At 36.3% G+C, this 18643-nt stretch overlaps 1 protein-coding gene across 3 annotated transcripts in view; it reads left to right on the top strand.

Moving 5' to 3' along the window:
* Positions 1 to 18643, top strand: part of LOC145686353 (SH3 domain-binding glutamic acid-rich protein homolog) — a 56022-nt gene that overhangs the window by 15721 nt on the left and 21658 nt on the right. For all 3 annotated transcript variants that reach the window (XM_081759604.1, XM_081759603.1, XM_081759605.1), the window contains exons 2-3: positions 1391 to 1573; positions 9329 to 9493. In XM_081759604.1, the coding sequence (XP_081615730.1) occupies positions 1391 to 1573; positions 9329 to 9493 (348 nt within the window). The remainder of the gene's footprint in view (positions 1 to 1390; positions 1574 to 9328; positions 9494 to 18643) is intronic.

Genomic DNA, 18643 nt, shown 5'->3' with positions numbered 1-18643 from the left:
TGATATGATAAAAACCCAGCTTAAGGTAGGAACTATATTCAAAAGTTCATTTCAAAGTGTTCAGCTATGTTCCCGTGATGCAATCACAAACAACAATGCAACATCGCTTTCAATGTGAGGAAAGAAATTATAGACAATGCCTCCCTTCATCCCTTAAAACGGAAATTCTCAAAATACTGGGACACGGGAGTTTCATATGATCACAACTTGACGGGATCGTAAGATACTCAATTTTTCGCATAGATTTGACGCTCCGCTCTCTCTTTTAGAATACACACTTTAATCAAAGTATATAAAAACCCAGTTCGAGGTACATGAAAACTACATCCAAAAATTCATTTTTATATAATAGATTATAGTTGAACACTGTTGCAGCGAATTTGATTGAACGCAAACAAAATTGTCTTTCAAGATTCTCAAACCTTTTTTTTTTTTTTTTTCAATGGTATTCTGTTCTGGTGATGATCTCTTGATAAATACATATTTTAAGCCAATTTTGAAACTAGGAGTGTACTAAGAAACAGAGTTGAAGAGATAAATTATAAACACATTAATGTTATTATGTCAGTTCAAGTTTTGAACTATATATCTGGAAGTGGGTTTTGGGGTTTTGTTGTGGATTTTACAAAACAAAAAATGGGGATTTTTGGGCTCGGGAAGATTTCTACAACCCTGCTTCGTATAAAAGTTAAAATGTCCACTGATATTGAAGTTAGAAGCATATAAACCTCTGTGAACCTTCAAAATAATTCTTCGCTTGTGTATCGAGATATTGGAAACCCTTTCAGCTTCTAGGAATACAAAATGTTAGTGTTATTTTTATCTTATATATATCAGGTGTTCTAAAAATGGCGCTCACGGACCACAGAACACTATTCTACAAGTCAAAATAAACCTATATATATATATATATATATTTGTATACTTTTCGGGTCCTCGTCTGGAGACGCTAATTGCACTATGTGGCAACGTCGCAGATAAAGAATCATAGATTAGATCCACCAATCCATCAAATAATTACACTGATTCTTGCCAGATGACAGTTAAAGTCAAAAGACATTGACACTAGCACCACTTATTACCTTAACAACCGATGTAACTGTTTGATGGATTTGTAGAGCAATGCTAATGGTTCCAAGTTAATATGCGATGTTGCCACATAGTGAAATTTTGATTCCCCATTAGCGGCTGAAGGAGGTCCGAAGGACATTTCATCATGTAACATTTTCGATATATTTTGATCTGTAGAATAGTGCTCTGTGGTTCGTGGGCGCCATTTTTAGAATACCCGATATATATTTGTGTGTATTCCATACGTTCTATCAGTCAAATTACAAATAACGTATATTTACTCCGTTGTAAAGTAAAGAATATTTCATTCCTTTTTCAGGTGAAGAAACACCAGCAGAGGGTTATGATGATATTGGAGAGCAAAAATATTCCTTATGATACAATTGACATAACAGAACCAGGTAGAGAACCTGAAAAAGAATTTATGCAACAAAATAGTAAGGCAAAGAGTTCAAAATATCCATTACCACCTCAAATTTTCAATGATGATTCTTACTGTGGGGTAAGTATTTAATTAGTTTATAAGAGTAGACTGGTATTTAAAAAAAAAAAAAAAAAAAAAAAAAAGGAAAATATTAATTTTGCAGGGTAATACATATAACCTCTGGAAACCAGTGTCTACGGGATAGAGAGAAATCTTTTTTTGTAAGTATCCATAATTGGCCGGAAAGTGTAAGACCTTTGAAGTTTTCCTGTGATTTATGATGACAAGGTCGTTGCCTGTGAAATGTGGCCTTGGAAAAACTTGAGTTGGCTATTGTGAATGTATTCCAAGTTCTCCTTTTCTCTTACCAGCATAATTCTAGGAGGATGTTTGAACTATACTCTTAATGGGAGTACTGCTAATCGCGAAACGCTGTTCTGAAAGATAGGGTGGGCATAAAACCAGTGTAACCTATGATGGCTCTACTTCTGTACCGGGTGTTTCCATAACCTTCGATAATACATGGAGGACAGTGACAAAAGAAGCAATTTGAAATAGAGAACCACTATCCGGAAATGTGTTGTTTATAGCTAAAGAAAGAATTGTTGGATCCAGATGCGGTCAAAGAAAATCTTTCTTGTTGGACCTGTAGATTTTTTTTTTTAATATAAAAATGGATGGATAGCAGGAGCGGTACATTGTAGCCTCATAGAAAAGTATGATGTTCCGTGTACCTAACACGAAAGTACTAGTGCATACATTGTAATCATTGTAAAAATACGTACAATATCGTGGGGAAAGAAAAGATAAAAATGTGAGACTGGGAAACTATACGTTGAAGATACCATAACGTTGTACGTTGTGTACGACTTTCAGGGATGGCGGATAATGGCAAAAGAAACCGTTCGAGATGAAGAGTCGCTGTCTAGATATGTAGAAGTTCCAGGCTATAGTCCACCGAAAATTGTTGTAGTGGTATAAAAGAAATACCCATAACTGGGGAAAGAATCGTCGGATCAGGGTCCGGTCTAGGATTGTTATTGAGTGTTATTGTTATTGATTTATGTTGATTGGAGAGGGGAGGGGGCCAGGAGCAGCGCAAAGCTAGCCCACAAGAAAGGTAGAAAATTCCCTTTATTTGTACAAAAGTACGAGAAGAAAGCATACAGTGTAATCGCTAATTGTTTCAACTAGAAACGTGTACAGTATCGTTATTAAGCTTCGTGTGTGAACAATACATAGACATGGAACTGAAGATTTGCCAAGTAGCAATTCACTACATACATGGAATCCAAAGTTAGCTGGGTTTAGTCCTTGAACTCTGTGGATAGTAAAGGTGTTGTGGTTGCTGTTCATGTAGTACTTTTCAAACAGTATTGTGTATTGTATTAATTTCATGTGCTAAATTCTAAATGCTTATTAAAGGTTGTTCTGCCACACGATCAAACACTGCTTCTTCAAGGTTAGGAGTCCTGGAAGTTCCTTTCCACCTTTGAGTGTGGAACTCTGGTCGCGAGTGCCCCGTTTTCTGTAAACACTGGAAAAGTTTTGAAAACACGGAGTACTTTGGATGGATTCTCGATAGATACTTGTTTCAGTATAACCTAACGGCTGTATTACTGTTTCCATTAATCATTTCATACACAAACATTACATATGCAAGTTCTCAAACGTAAACCCAATTTCAGTGACGGAGTAGTCACTATACCAAAGACTACGCACTGAATTACCTAGGACACACCAGTACTTCAAGACTATCCAGAGTATTGCCAACATGCCATCTCGAATGTGCGGAATGAAACACCTCATAACCTATCTGACAATAGCTACAGTCAGTGATGATTTTTAGAGAGTGGCCCGGAGGGAGTTTTCCACACGAGGCTACGACTGGGTCATATTTCCGATCGTGTTCAGCGGTAAATGGGCTACTTTCGCAATACTACTTTCACCCCTATGTAATTAAAGTATTCCCTGAGGAAAATGTTCTGAAATCATCTTTTCGTACAATACCTCAACTCTCAGAATTGCATACCGTCACTATTGTTGTAGTTAGTTCGACATTTATTTTTAGAGTAGTGTCTGTGATATGATGTTGGATTTTTGTCTTCTTTTGGTTTGATTTTGTATAGGGTCCTTTTCAGCAGCGAGGTTATTTGAGACGAGGATCTACAGCTTAACATGGAATCCGAACCACATGAGCTTCTACTGGGAATCGATCCTGATTTTCGCGAGCCAAAGGCATTAGATTTTTGTGTTTGGATGATTTTTTTAATCTTACATATATTGGAGTTTGCTTTTTCTTGCTTTCTACATTCAGTTTCTGTTATATCTGAAGTACAATTATCACAGTAAGTGTTTACTTGTCTTAAGTGTCCTTATTTAGAAATATTTGCTGAATGTCCTTTGAAATATACTGCTACTTATACATCTAGCCTGTTCGCTGGAAATAGATTAGGGTTTGATAAGTTTCGGATTATTTCTGTGAGGAATTGGATTTTTATTCTGTAGGAATATCATTTTTAATTTTTCGTAGTGTTAATTTTTTTTATAATCATATTTTGTTGTAAATTTCGTATATTAATAATAATTATTTAATTTTTTCAATTAGTTGTATCGTTATTTAACTAGCTTACATGAGAGCCAAGTGATACTATGGAATAAGTCGATTACTCGTTGAAATGAATATAATTAGAAAAATTCTACTAAATTATATGAATTTATGTTATTTTAGTATTGTCGTATTCTAAATATTGGATTTCATTAATTGGAATAAGTATTTTCAAAATTAATTCGATGATTTAAAAAAAAAAAAAAAACCGCGGATTATATTCATGGTCTTGTATATGTTTATATTTCCGTATGCTTTAATGTAATTTTGCCATGGAAATAGGCATGTGAACCCCTGATTGCTGAATGTCTGGGGCCGAGACCAGGCAGTTGATGGTGATTTTAAATGGAAGACAAACGTACGGAATTTATGCTCCTATAGACATTTTGCACACCAGAAATGTAATTAGTGAAGTCTAAAAGCAAGGATTGGACTGAAATTGTGGAAGAAAATTCACTGAATAAAACAATTTGGAAAATATCGCCAATGCAAAAGTACCTCTGTAATAAGCTATCATTTCACATGTTTGCTGATCAGTAAATCTTGAACAGTGACGTAAGCTGAAACATTTTTGATTGAAAGATTCTTCAAAATTAAGATAAACCTAGATTTAACGTTTCGAAGGTTTTATTACTGCAGATCAAATTACTTTTACTGGGCAGGATTGAATTTTAAAAGCATTAAAAAGGCAACGAACATGATTCGTGGCTAGTTTTATTTTAGGCCCTCCTTCCTCCGAGTAAAATTACTGTATTTCCTAGCATTGTGCAGTATTTTACTACATACGTAAATTATTATTTTGGCAGCATGAAAGAGTCGTGGTGAATAAAAATGTAATTATGTTTTTCCTAATACAATGATCTCAAATTTATAGTAATGACAAAATTCATCGGATCAATTTTGTTCCATAAAAATAATACTTATTATTTATTACACACATATTCACAGGAGATACTTCTCTTTCATTTAGAATTGTTCTTTGGTGATGTTTACAAAACTGATTCCTACAAATATTTCGACTTGATCATCTCCCTATTTTGATTTTTAGTGCAAATGCATACTTAGTGGGCCATAAAAGATGAATAATTGATGGTTTGATAATATCTGTGTTTAATTATAAGTAGTGAAATGTGAATTATAGAATATGAATAATACATGAGATTTCTATTTATGTATGGACCAATATTAGAGTAAAGTTGTGATGTATGTTATAATATGTATAGAAAGCATATAAGACTGTTAGTATATTTTGATTCGATATATATATATATATATATATATACAGGGTTTTAATGAACTATACCGACAAACTGTAAGAGCTGTAAGAGGTGATTCCTCACATCAAAATAAGAGAAAAAGTTAATAGACTGTGGCGAAAAGTGCATAGTTTCAGAGCTAGGGCTGTCCAAAATCGCGAGAAAGCTAAATTTCAACAGGCCCTATTTTGGATTCCAGAAACTGTGCTACCGTGTCGTGACAAAACTCTGTAACTTTGGCGGAGAAGTTTTGCGAAAATGAGCCGTAAAGTTTTCATTCGAAAATGTGATCTGTATCGTGTAGAACCAGTGTAACTAGGCAAAAATGGTCAACGAATCAATTTTCACCAAATTTAGTCACACAACATGCATTTACGTAACATTACATGTAACCACGTGTTTCCAAAGTCAAGATACACTGGTTCTACACGATACAGATCACATTTTCGAATGAAAACTTTACGGCTCATTTTCGCAAAACTTCTCCGCCAAAGTTACAGCGTTTTGTCACGACACGACAGTGTGGATGTTAGTCCTTATCAGCATAAAGGAAGCCACGCATACATAATCCAAAACTGCATATGTCGTTAATTTTCAATAGGTATAGAGGGTATTTCCTACATGTTGTAATTCTTAGATATGCTTTAAATAGAGTTTTCAGATATACCCTGATTCCAAGAAGGGCAGGAAGTAAACTTTGACAACAATGGACATCCAGTGCTTCGGAGATAAGGCAGAAGTGTTAGGAACCGGCAGCTCCATGTTTCTTTGTATTCGGAATAAGTGTGATGATGTATATTTCGTCACGGTATATTTCACGTTTTCTTCACTTATAAGCGTGAAAGAAAACATCGCACCATACGTTTTCCTGAGTACGAGAAAGCGTGCTGCTGACGATCCGTAACGCTTCCGACATCGCGTCAAAGGATTCCGTATTCACTGCTATCAAGGCTTATCGTTTACCTACTTTGGACCAATCATAAAATCAGGGCATATCTCAAAATTCGGCTGATGGCATGTCTGGGAACTTCACCCTACAGGGAATAATCTGTACACCCATTGAACATTAATGAAATATGCATTTTTGGATTGCGTATGCGTGACTTCCTTTACGCTGATAAGGACCACCATCCGCAATCTCTCGAATTCGAAATAGGGCCTCTTGAAATTTGGCTTTTTCGCGATTTTGGGCAGTACTAGCTCTGAAACTATGCACTTTTCACCATAGGTCCATATGAACTTTTCTCTTATTTTGATGAGAGGAATCATCTCTTAAAGTTTGTCGGTATAGTTCTTTAATACCTTGTATGTATATGTATTGCATGTGTAGAAAATAACAATTTATGCGTATAAACACCTAAGCACAACCTTGTATGAAAATTATTTTATTTTATTTTTGAAATTTGAGAATTGAATAACTATTGAAAACAGATTACAGCGACCATTATTAAGAAAATTGTGAGTGAATTTAGATCAATTGTCACGAAGTTTGTCGCAAACTTTCTTTTCCTTTTAAAATGCCCATATATATATTTGGTCTAGGAATTAATTTGTGCGGTTGGTACGCACACATTGAAGCTGTAGTACAAACACAAAATACATAAATACCTTAAGAAAAATATTGTCCATCGCTAGCCACCACTTTCGCCCATCTGTCAGGCAATGTACGGATTCCGTGGCGAAAGAAGTCCTCATCCTTGGAAGCGATCCAGTCAGAGACCCATGTTTCGATATCTTCTGAAGAAGTAAACCGCTGTCCAATCAAATCGTTGTTCATGCAATCGAACAAGTAGTAGTCCGAAGGAGCAACGTCTGGTGAATACGGCGGGTGGGGTAAAACTTCCCATCCGACATTTTCTAAATAGGTTTTGACCGGTTTTGCGACATGTGGGCGAGCGTTATCATGTTGAACAATAAGTTTATCATGTCTGTTCTCCCATTCTGGTCGTGTTCTGGCCAGAGCTTGCTTCAAACGCATTAATTGTCGTCGATAACGTTCTCCATTCATAGTTTCACCCGGTTGCAGCAGCTCATAGTACACCACACCTTTCATATCCCACCATATGCACAGCATAACCTTTGCACAGTGAATATCTCGTTTTGGTTGTGATGGACCTGGTTCACCTGGTTTCACCCAGGCCTTTTTTCGTTTAGGGTTCTCGTAATGGATCCACTTCTCATCACCCGTAATAATTCGATGCAGAAACCCCTTTCTGCTCTGTCGTTGAAGCAGCAATTCGCAAATGGTTTTTCGTCTTTCAACGTCTCTGTCTTTCAGTTCATGTGGAACCCAATGTGACATCTTTTGAATCATTCCCATGGCTTTCAAGCGTTTGGAGACTGTTGTTTGATCAACGCCTAATGCTGCTGCAAGTTGTTCCTGCGTTTGACACGAATCCTGCTCGAGCAATGCTGTCAATTCTTCGTCTTGAAATTTTTTTGGCTGTCCAGCTCGCTCTTGGTCTGCCAAGCCGAAATCACCACTTCTAAACCGTGCAAACCACTTCTGACACGTTCGCTGAGCTAGAGCATGGTCACCATACACTTCCACCAAAATACGATGACTTTCAGTCGCACTTTTCTGCATGTTAAAGTAATGCAGCAGGACACCCCGCAAAAACACTTTATCAGGCACAAATTGCGCCATGTTCACTTAACTACAAACTGGTGTTGTTGACGCTTTAATCCACTGCCCTATACTACGAACGATACGCGATGACAGGGGTTTGCAACACATGTGTGGATACACGGAACTGTGGGACGCTCCGTTCGTTGCGCCATCTCTTGTCCACCCCGCACGAATTAATTCCTAGACCAAATAATTTGCTGTAAATAAAGATTAAATTAATTAGTACACAATTTTTATTTCCGGTTTCAGCTAAATAATTTCCTACCATTTGAGGAGTTACTTCATAAGAATTCTCCAGTATATTTTCAGTTATGAGAAATTAGTTTTTTTTTTTTTTTTTTTTTCAGTGTAACATATCTTCTGAATTACAATTAGACAAGTTTATAATAAGTCAAATTTGCAGTTGCGAAAGAATAGTAAATTTTTATTTTTATTTTAATTAGAATTGTGTTTTTAGCATTTGTAGATTGTGTTTTTTAGCATTTAGCATATCGTCATTACTGATTTATTACTCTTATTATCACATATACAGTAAAGGAAGTAGTTATAGCTGTAAATACTTTATTTTAATATTGAAAATTTCCTTGAATCGTCTTTCTATATTGACAATGGATCCGATATTGAGTCACAGGTGTAGAGGTGATCAAATGTTCTCGTGCGAACTTCTAGTTTCATCCAAATAATTGTTTTCAGTTCAGCGTTTCTTCTCGAATAAATTAGAAGACATTTTATTTCTTTCTGTTTTAACATACACCATCTTTCACTCTAAATCTTGCAACACCTTTTGGTATATCAGGCTCTGTGTCAGCATTGATAAATGAAATTGTGGTTGGATCCGAACCTCATGATTATTCTTAGATATGTTAATGATAGATTAAAAAATAAAATAAAATAAAACATATCGACTACCTAGAGCCAATTCTCTACTTGCAAACAGTTCCTCAATTTAAATTTGAGTTTAACCACTGTGCGGTTACTGCTCATTGATAGTGAAGACGGAGGTTGAGGTAGATAATAGTTGAGTGAAGGTTAGAGTAAATACCTACCTCTGTGAATGAGGAGGTTGAGGACGGGCCACATGAGGGTGTTCATATTGGTTAAAGCAATTCAATACCCCTTTATTTTGAACCATGGGTTGAACTTCGGTAATTTGACTCTATGAAAGTTGCGTGATAAAGACATTAAATTGGTAAGATACTTTAAATAAAACACAGTGAGCAAACAAATGTATTAGTCAGTAAAAACTTTCTTTCTATTATTTCGTGTTCCTGATTAGTACTTCAAATGTTTTATGTCCTTAGTTCATTTTATTTATTTATTTATTTATTTATTTTTTTAAGGACTATGAGGAATTTGATCTAGCGAATGAAGTAGATGAACTTGATAAATTCCTTAAATTATCAACCACGAGCAATGTTTCCAAAGCAGAAGTAAATCTTGGAAATAAAGAGGAGACCAAACCAGTTGAAAATGGACAAGTTAATGGTTTATCTTCAAGTAGGGAGGTTAGTATGAGTGAATCTTGAAATTGCTTTATCTTTCTAGAAGGATGGAACATAAAAAGCCAGCAGTATTTCGAAGAGAATTGCAGCGAGAGAGGGTGATTTTTATATATATCTGAGTTAAATTTAATTGGTACTAATAAAACGAAGGACTTCTGTAAAATTATATTATCTTTAAATTATGTTATATATATATATATATATATATATATACTATAAGAATTTAGCATAGGAGGCACGGTAGTAGCTCAGTGGTAGACCGCTTACCTCTGGTGCATGGGGTCCCTGGTTCGACTCCCGGTCAAGTAAGTTTTGGGTTGACAACATAGTGTCCGTGGGTTTTCTCGGGGTACTCCCGTTTCTTCCCACTTTCTCATTTCACCAATTCTTCTATCTTTTAGTTGCTTTAATCATCGTCTCCCGTAGCCAAATCGTGGGACATTAAACTCAAAAATTTCATTTGCTTTAATTTCAGAATTTACCATAAAGTTTCCGAAATTTAAAGAAAACATTGCAGGGTAATGAATTAGTTATATCGTCATCTAATACTCATGTTGAATATGAAATGTTTCAGTTGACAACGTCTATGTGAGACAGGGTCGGAAGCTTTCACCAATATCATTGTTTATTAACGCGAATCCTGATAGAGTGAGATCAATGAGTTATCATTCTAACAATTTATTAAGAATGAAAGAATTCAATACATCCCTTGTCACATTATTCTCCTAATGATTATGAGTACATTACTTGAATTTACTCAAAAGAATGAGAATTCTTTTATATTTGCACATAAAACTTTTTTATTTTATACTTATTGTCTACGCTATGCTACAGTTGCGAGACCATCCAATGTTACAGATGTTAAGTTGTCGTCTTCTTTTTCACTACGTTAAGCAATTTTCTGGCATCGAAGTTGACAGTTTGGATGAGAGAGCTGCTGTGAGGGTGCTAAGAGGAGACGTTAATTTCTCCTTCCCGAAATTTACATATCGAATCTACCTGAACGTTGGCAGGAAAAATTCGAACGATGGCACTATTGACTGTCTTGCTTTAAGGTGAATGTAAAGGCTCTACCAATAAATGGCAGCACATTTTCCCTCTCTTTCCAGTTTATTTTGTAAGGAGCGAAAATATTCAGGTCCAAAACCAAGTTGAATAAAGAATCAAAGAATAATCTGTTCAGTTTCCAATTATTTTGTGTTACTCATTGTTGATAGCATTTAACTTGACTCTTCAGAAACATGCTTCCGGTAATGAAACTCTCACAACAATGATAGAAACAAGATATCAACAAATAACATAGATCAATGTCTGATTATTTGTTTCGAGTATTGGCGCTCTGTACAAATTACATTGGAAACATATGAGATATGTGCTACCATCTGGTGATAACGCTTCTTGACTCGAACGGTAGAGGGACGAATCGCTATTAGTCGTTTCTGCATTACGGGCTAATTCGGAAATAAAGGAATTTCTGTTATAATTTTTAATGTTTGTGACTTGGTCAAGGCTTTCTTAGGAAATTTTGTTATTCTTGTTTGATTATAGTTAACACACAGATTGAATTTAGGTCAGAAGAGTCTGTGACAGATTTTCTTCTGTATGACACATGAAAGTTAACGTTTCTAAGATATTTATATAAAAATACTAACTGAAATGTCCGTACTTCGCACGGGGAGAATAGGTTCATGGACTTCTTCCCCTCCTTAGGATGCGCATTTCGATGAAAATACAATGTTAAAAATCTGTAATGTCACTCCTATGCCGATGGGGACTGAACTTGAATTTAAACGCCATCGGAAATGTCACTGTTCATCTCAGCAACTCCGAAAACTATGGGTTAGACACTAGTATAGGTCATTTTTGTTTATTTTTACACGTCACCCATTCCCACCCTTAACCCTCACCCCATGCTGATGGGAGATGTATTTGGACATAAACCACATCGGCAGTGTCATTATTCATCTTAGCGACTCCAAAACCTGTAGATTCCAGACTAATATCGGTCTTTTTTGACTATATTTTTTAAAATTGAAATTCACTCATCCCTTCTACCTCCTTGCCGAAAATATGCTCAGGGTCCGCTCATAAAAAAAAAAAAATTTAAAAAAAAATGATGCGGCGGTCTAGGAGGAGTTAACCTTCAGTTATCGTTACACTCAACAGATCAAAAGAAGCAAGTAACTACGGGGGAGGTTCAATAATTATTGTCCCCGGCATATTTGAAATACTTGAGCTGGGATGGCTGATGGAAGATATTGTAGCCTAATATCTTAGATGCCTATATGCTAAATTTCAGAACCGAGAGGTGGCACCTAGCTTGAAAAATGGAGAAAACCGAATAATGAGCTGTCATCAAGTACCTCCAGAAAAAGGGGTTAAGCCCAAAGGAGATTCATGAGGACATGATCAGTGTGTTGGGTGATGGAGCTCCTTCCCACCAGGTGGTAAAGAACTAGTGCCGCGACTTCAGTTGCGGCATGGAAAGCTGTCAACAGGCCCCTGGTGCTGATCCTCAAAGCAAAGAATGCACCCCAGAAAACATTGATGCTGTGCATGATACGATTATAGCAGACAGACGAATCACGGTGCAACAGTTAGCAGACATCATGCACATCTATGTAGGCTCAGTGTGGAAACCATTGTGAATGAACACTTAGGATTCAGAAAGGTGTCAGCGCGATGGGTACCCAAAATGTTATCTCGTGAACATCAGAAAGACAGAGTTCGATGTTCAAGGGCTGGTTTGGAGATTATGGGGGCAGACCTGAAACAGTTCTGTGATAGATTTGTGACAGTGGATGAGATGTGGCTCCACCACTATGATCTCGAGTTCAAACGACAGAGCATGGAGTGGCGGCACATCAGTTTGCTTCTCCCACGCAAGTTCAAGGTGCAAGCATCAGCACGCAAGGTTATGACCACAATTTTTTGGGATGCGAAGGGTGCGCTCCTTATTGACTAACTGGAGGTTGGAGACACTATCACGGGGGCCTATTATGCAGCCCTAATCCCTAAGTTACGCGAAGCAATCAAGGAAAAACGGCGCGGGATGTTGCAGCGAACAGTGCTGTTTCACCAAGTTAATGCTCCGGCCCACAAAAGCCATCTGACTGGTGCCGCAATCCATGCTGCTGGTTTTGACGTGTTGGAACATCCTCCCTACTCACCCGATCTCGCCTCTAGTGACTTTCATTTGTTTCCAAAGTTGAAGGAGCTCCTCAAGGGGAAGAAGTTTCACTCAAATGCAGCTGTTATTGAAGCTGTGGAGGAATGGCTCACGGCTCAGACTTTCTTTGAAGCTGGCATAGTGGCTTTACAGCATAGGTGGAAAAAGTGAATTACTATGAAAGGAGACTTTTTGGAAAAGTGATATTGCTTATAGGTCAGGGACAATAATTATTGAACCACCCTCGTATTTAACCTGTCTCCTACCAATTGATTTCTTTCATGGAGTTGTAAACTGGTTATATCCGAATAAAGTAATGCAAAGCAGAAAAAAATAACAATAAAACGATTGATAAAATTTCTAAGCCTTTCCAGTTGTACCCTTTTGTAGAAAATGTTCTTTATTTTATTGCTAGCAGTAAAAAATGGTTGAACTCCACGATAAAAATATTTTTTCGCTGCAATTCTCTGAAGAATGGCTTGTCTTCCTTATTTAAAGGTGGAGAAAAAATCTTTTTAAAAATAGGGTGCAAATGATTTTTTTTAAAAAAAATAATTTAATTATTACTGTTCCCAGTAGAAACATTATTTTTTGTTATCCACGTTTTTATATATATATATATAGTAACATGTTCTGCTTTGAGGCTAAGTGAATAACAATTATACTTTGTGTACACGTGACCCCTTGTTGTACTCCTGTTGAATTCACTGTACCTTGGATGCAAACAGTAGTTCGGATTTCACTTTAAGGAGTAAATGCTTTATTATAGTCATTATAGCCACAATACGAAAAAAAGGGATTTAGAACTTCAAGCGGTCAATATGTGAACAAGCAACTAAGAAATTATCCGAGAAAAGTGTAAGAAATGAAGAAGGTAGAGTAGTTAGTGATTTACATTGATCACGTTGTTTTTAGAGGAAAGTATAATTAACAGGATGTTACAATTAGTGAAAAAGCTGTGAAGAATGCGATTGGTAGAATTTTTTAAAAATATGAAAGCAGTGATGATTGGATCGAAAGAAACGGTGTCAACTATAGCAATCAAAGGGGATACATAACAGATGATTAGGTAGTACTGTTAGTTGAGATTGAAAATTTGAATGGAAGAAAAACTTCCAGATAAGTAAAACAAGTTCCAGATAATTTAAGCAAATTTTTCTTGTGAAGTATTGAACTATATCGAGTAGAATTCGAATGTGGAGAAGAATGAAAAAAAAAAAGTTAAATCCAATGACGAAGTGTTAGCAAACAATCCATAGAAATATTCGAAATTGCCTTACCCAATATTGTGTTGAATGCTTCGATGCAATACCTTGTGTTTCTTTAGACATTTTTTTTGGGGGGGGGGGAGGGGAAGGAACAGTGGCCCCTAAGGAGACCAAAATAATATGGCTATAATAAATAATAAATACCAGCAGTGGGAGGTGTGCACTCCCCTGCCCCCGGAACATTTTTTCTGAAAGAAACTCTGGCAGTACTTGGTCATTGGACCAGAAGAAGCTTCATCTTCACATTCATAGATAATATTCTTTTCCATCTCTGAAGACGAGTTGTCGACAGGTCAATAGAAACAAGAAAACACATTCTGATTTTTCAAATTTACTGGCCCAAATCTTACAGATTCAAAATTAACTCTGCTCTTTCCGTTGGAACAGAGTAGTCTGATCATTCGATACGACTACAATACATCATCACCCTTTGTTTGGAGATAGTTTAACAGAGAGATCGTCACTTGAGATATCTTTTATATATCGTTTCGCTTTACACCTAGCTTCTGGTTTTGATATTTTCTGTAGAAGCAATTTTCTTCATTGCTATGGTCAACTCTATATACAAAGCACTTTTTGGGTTCGAAAAGTGACCAACATTTTTCTGCAAAGCAGAGTGTTTTCCACCATCTTGTTTCCACAATAACTGTAAGACACCTTTGTTGACATTTGATCTTCCAAATGTTCATTCGCAGATAATACTCACGCATAAATGTCGCAGTCATTCAGCAGAACAATGACACAAAATTAGTGCAACTTTTTGTCAGATTACATATGACAAGGATGAGTATGTGAGCATAACACGACACGTGTAACTAATCATAAGTGTTTTGAAACATCTTAATATTGTTCTTACATGTTACTTGCGCCATCAGTTGAATTTCCAATACACCTGTTAATATCAAGGTTCAACTTCTGCAGAATTTCAGCAGTAAACCGCAAAGATATTGGCTTGTGGTAGATATGCATTTTACAATGACAACAATTCTTGCTTTAACAACGGTTTTAATAACATACCGTAAAATAACAGAGCACTGGCCTATTGAGTAGGATCTAATAGAACACAAAACATTCCAGCTTGAGGGACTTCTTTCGAAATATGTTCTCTGATAAGTGTGTTGATAGCATCCAAAACATAATTCACCATGTTTTTTGAAAGTTATGTGACCACTAGCCTGCTTACTTCCTCGTACATGGCTCAGTTTACTCTTCTCGATGATCTCTAAATTACTTTTAAGCAGAAGGTCAAATTTGCTTAACAAAAGAACAATATCAAAAAGTTTCCATGATCTGTAGCTGTCTTCCAATCTATAGGCTGCTTCATTTCCTTTTCATCTGTAAGTGAGCCCTCTTTTACCAATAAGTTTCAGCATTTCGACAATTCAATGCATTACCTCTGTATTCTTCTCAACCTGATAATACCGTTATTTTATCTGTCCATGAGGAAGTAGTTTCTTAACACTATATTCTCTTCTGTTAGATACATATTTTGGAAAACCTGTGTTCTTACTCGCTGATAAGCGTGTTTAGTGTTACGTTCTTCACGTTCAGAACATATAAGGAACGTGTTTGTTCAATCGGCAGAGTAAGCTGTGCACACGCTGCAAAAAATGCATTTTGAGCTGAACAATATGACATCCAAACTCTGTTGGTACGATCTTCTCGTTTATAAGTAAACTCAGGATTAAAGGGTTGATAGGGATGGAACCCTTTATTTTGGTTGATAGGGATGGAACTGAAAAAATTGAGGATATCTTTCTTTTGTGGACGTATAAAAAAGTTCGTTGATCTGTTCCCTGCTGTATCACGCTTTTCAATGTTTTCATTGACTTCGGAATCGGCATAACTAGAATTGGAGCTTTTCTGTTCATTTTCTTCTTTGATGTAGATGTTGGATGGTAGCAGATGTTGGAAGCGCACTAATTTCAAGGACTCATGGAAGTGGAACCTTCTTGTTCATTTTCCAATCTAACGGTGACATTTGTAGTTGATGTGGTGGGAGCACTAATTTCAGCATTCATGAAACTAGAGTTTTCCTGTTTATTTTCCACTCTGACAGTAGCATTCGTAGCAGATAAGGTAGGATCGCTAACTTCAATACCGTATTCAGTCTGTTGGCAGTTAGTAGTTAATAGTCTTGCACGTTTGAAAGCACTAAATAGGTATGTGATCTTTCTGCAGGCATCAGCATCTGCTTCTAATAGCATTGCCTTCTTTCCACGACGCTGCATCGGTTTTCACGATTTAACTCTTTGCGGCACGGAGAAATATTGTTTCGTAACCCCATGTTGCACGCGAAAAATATTTTTTTTTAGCAAATACAAACCCCACGTATTTTTGAATATATTAGACCCTAGAAAATACAGTGATAATGTATTTTGTCATAGTTTATAATTATTGGCGCCAAAATGGGGTGATGTATTTATTGCATCACTGTGCAATAACACTAATGCCTTTCCATAAATATGATGCACTTTATCTAAAACTAAATCTTTAAAATAACACGATTATGTGTTATATATTATGTATTATGAAATAAATAGAACGTACTGTTAAGATATATTTGTCCATACAAAGGTTTGAACAAAAATATTATATGGATTTTATATGAGTTACATAATTTTTCTTCTCGTGACAACTTTGGGAACCTTCATTTGTGATACTTCTGAAAGCAGTCTCGCGTCTTTCCTAAGCAAAGAGGCACGTCACACACAGCACAAACCCGTCTGTCTTGGTTTAGCTTTGGTGCTGCATAAAGCACATCTTCGTCGAGTAGACATTTTAGGTTAGTGTGATGACCCAGATCGTCAAAAATCTAGTGGAACATTTGGCTTCACTTTCTTTTCTTGAGTTGTTTGTGTTGGTGAGGAAGATGATCGAGGAGTCGATACTTCAACGCATCTTTTACTTAGAGATGATGAAATTGCACGGCGGAAATCTTCATTGTAAGACGTCTAACAGCAAGATTTTCGTGTAATACAAAAGCATTTACTATAGCTGCGTCGATAAAAAAGAAAGAAAAAAAAAATGCTATGCCACCATTTGTGGCTTTTTCTAACAATCTCGTAAACACTTTTCAATTGATCGAAGCGATCAACAAAGTTAATATTTGTATTATAATCAATGATCGCTTCGGGACAATTTACCTGTATTTTTGAGCTGTCCTGCTCCCTTTGACCTTCGAATGTAGTTTCCCGCGGGTCATGAAAATTCGATAGCAAATAAATACAGCTTTTGTCTTTCCATTTTATAGCTGCGGTGTTACTGCTTGTGAAACACTGATATTCTACACGATCAAAGCTTTTGTCGTTTGCAAACTTTGGAAGATTTTTTCTTTAATTTGTTGACAGCCCCACATCCATTGATATCATTTTCTTTCAAATTCTCTAGAAGGTTATATGTAGTAAAGTAGTTATCAAAATACACTGTGTAAGGTTTCCAGTTGAGATCGCTGGTTAACGTCTTTACTACTGATTCTCCAAGATTCCTCTGAACTTTGTTACCAATTTTTCCGATGTAAATATCAAACTTCAGAGCGAATCCAGATTTCTCTGCCAGCATCCACACTTTATAACCTCTTTTCACTGGTTTATTTGGCATATATTGTTTTATAGAACTTCGCCCATCGAACTTCATCATTGATTCGTCTACAGCAACGATTGGATTGGGATCAAAACACTTTTTAAAATTATGTCTTACTTTGTACAATTTGTCATAGTCTTGATCTCTTCTTGGCATAAGAACGTTGCCATTCAAATGTAGATTTCCCAACAACCAACTGAATCGATTAACGGACATAAGCTTACTGATGTAATCATCATGGAGATCAGGTGCTGTGCTCCAGTAATCCCTGTAGCTCGGTAATCGTTTGATGCCCATCAAAATATTAATTCCTAAAAATGTTTCAATTTCGTCCTTTGTAGTGGGAATATACTGCTTATTGGACTGCTGTGCTTATAGATTTGTTTGAAATACTATTGTGTCTAAGTTAATTGGATATGGATCTTTTAAATTTTGCACAATATTTGTCGGTCCTGTGTGACTGTTGAAAATTTAGGAGGTGATGGGATCTTGACGTCTTTCAAATCGGGTAAGTCCCTTATAGAAGAACATACTGGCTGTAGTATTGTTGCCTCCAGATTGTTGTCACCTTCAACGTCTGAAAGTGGACCACTTGAATCGCTTTGCGGAATATTCACATTGAGATCTTCAGTTTCATTTAATAAGGCACCATCTTCTGCATCACTTACGTCCACATCTAATTCAGGTTTGGAAGGAATCTCCTCATATAAAATAATTTCTTCAATTTCCTCTTCTATTAAGTCTCTTTAGCATCTCGATATATCCATATATATATATATATATATATATATATATATATATATATATATATATATATTAAAAAATAAGAAGCCTAATTAAAGAGCTAATACATATTTTCATTTGTGGTTTTCATGGAAAAGTTAGTGGTTGGACCGGAACGTGAAAGCTTGTTTCAATCCAGCCCGAATCCTTTACAAGAAAGGAAATTCAGTGAAACGTATTTAGATAGTTATACGGTGGAAACGATGATACGGAGCTAATGTTAGAGTTGACGTAGAGACCTATGCAGGGGTTGAAGTGGTTTTGAAAAGGAGAGGGGGCCCATATGACGTCACGCCGTTCCCCCTCGGCTATCTTCGTTCATTATTATTTCTTTTTGGAAGTGGGAGGACG

Source organism: Thermobia domestica, chromosome 5 (genome assembly GCF_964235325.1).
Source record: "Thermobia domestica chromosome 5, izTheDome1.hap1.1, whole genome shotgun sequence".
In the NCBI taxonomy this organism is placed as follows: Eukaryota; Metazoa; Arthropoda; class Insecta; order Zygentoma; family Lepismatidae; genus Thermobia; species Thermobia domestica.
Note: the sequence above shows the minus strand (reverse complement) of the source record. Positions and strands in the feature narration are given on the sequence as shown.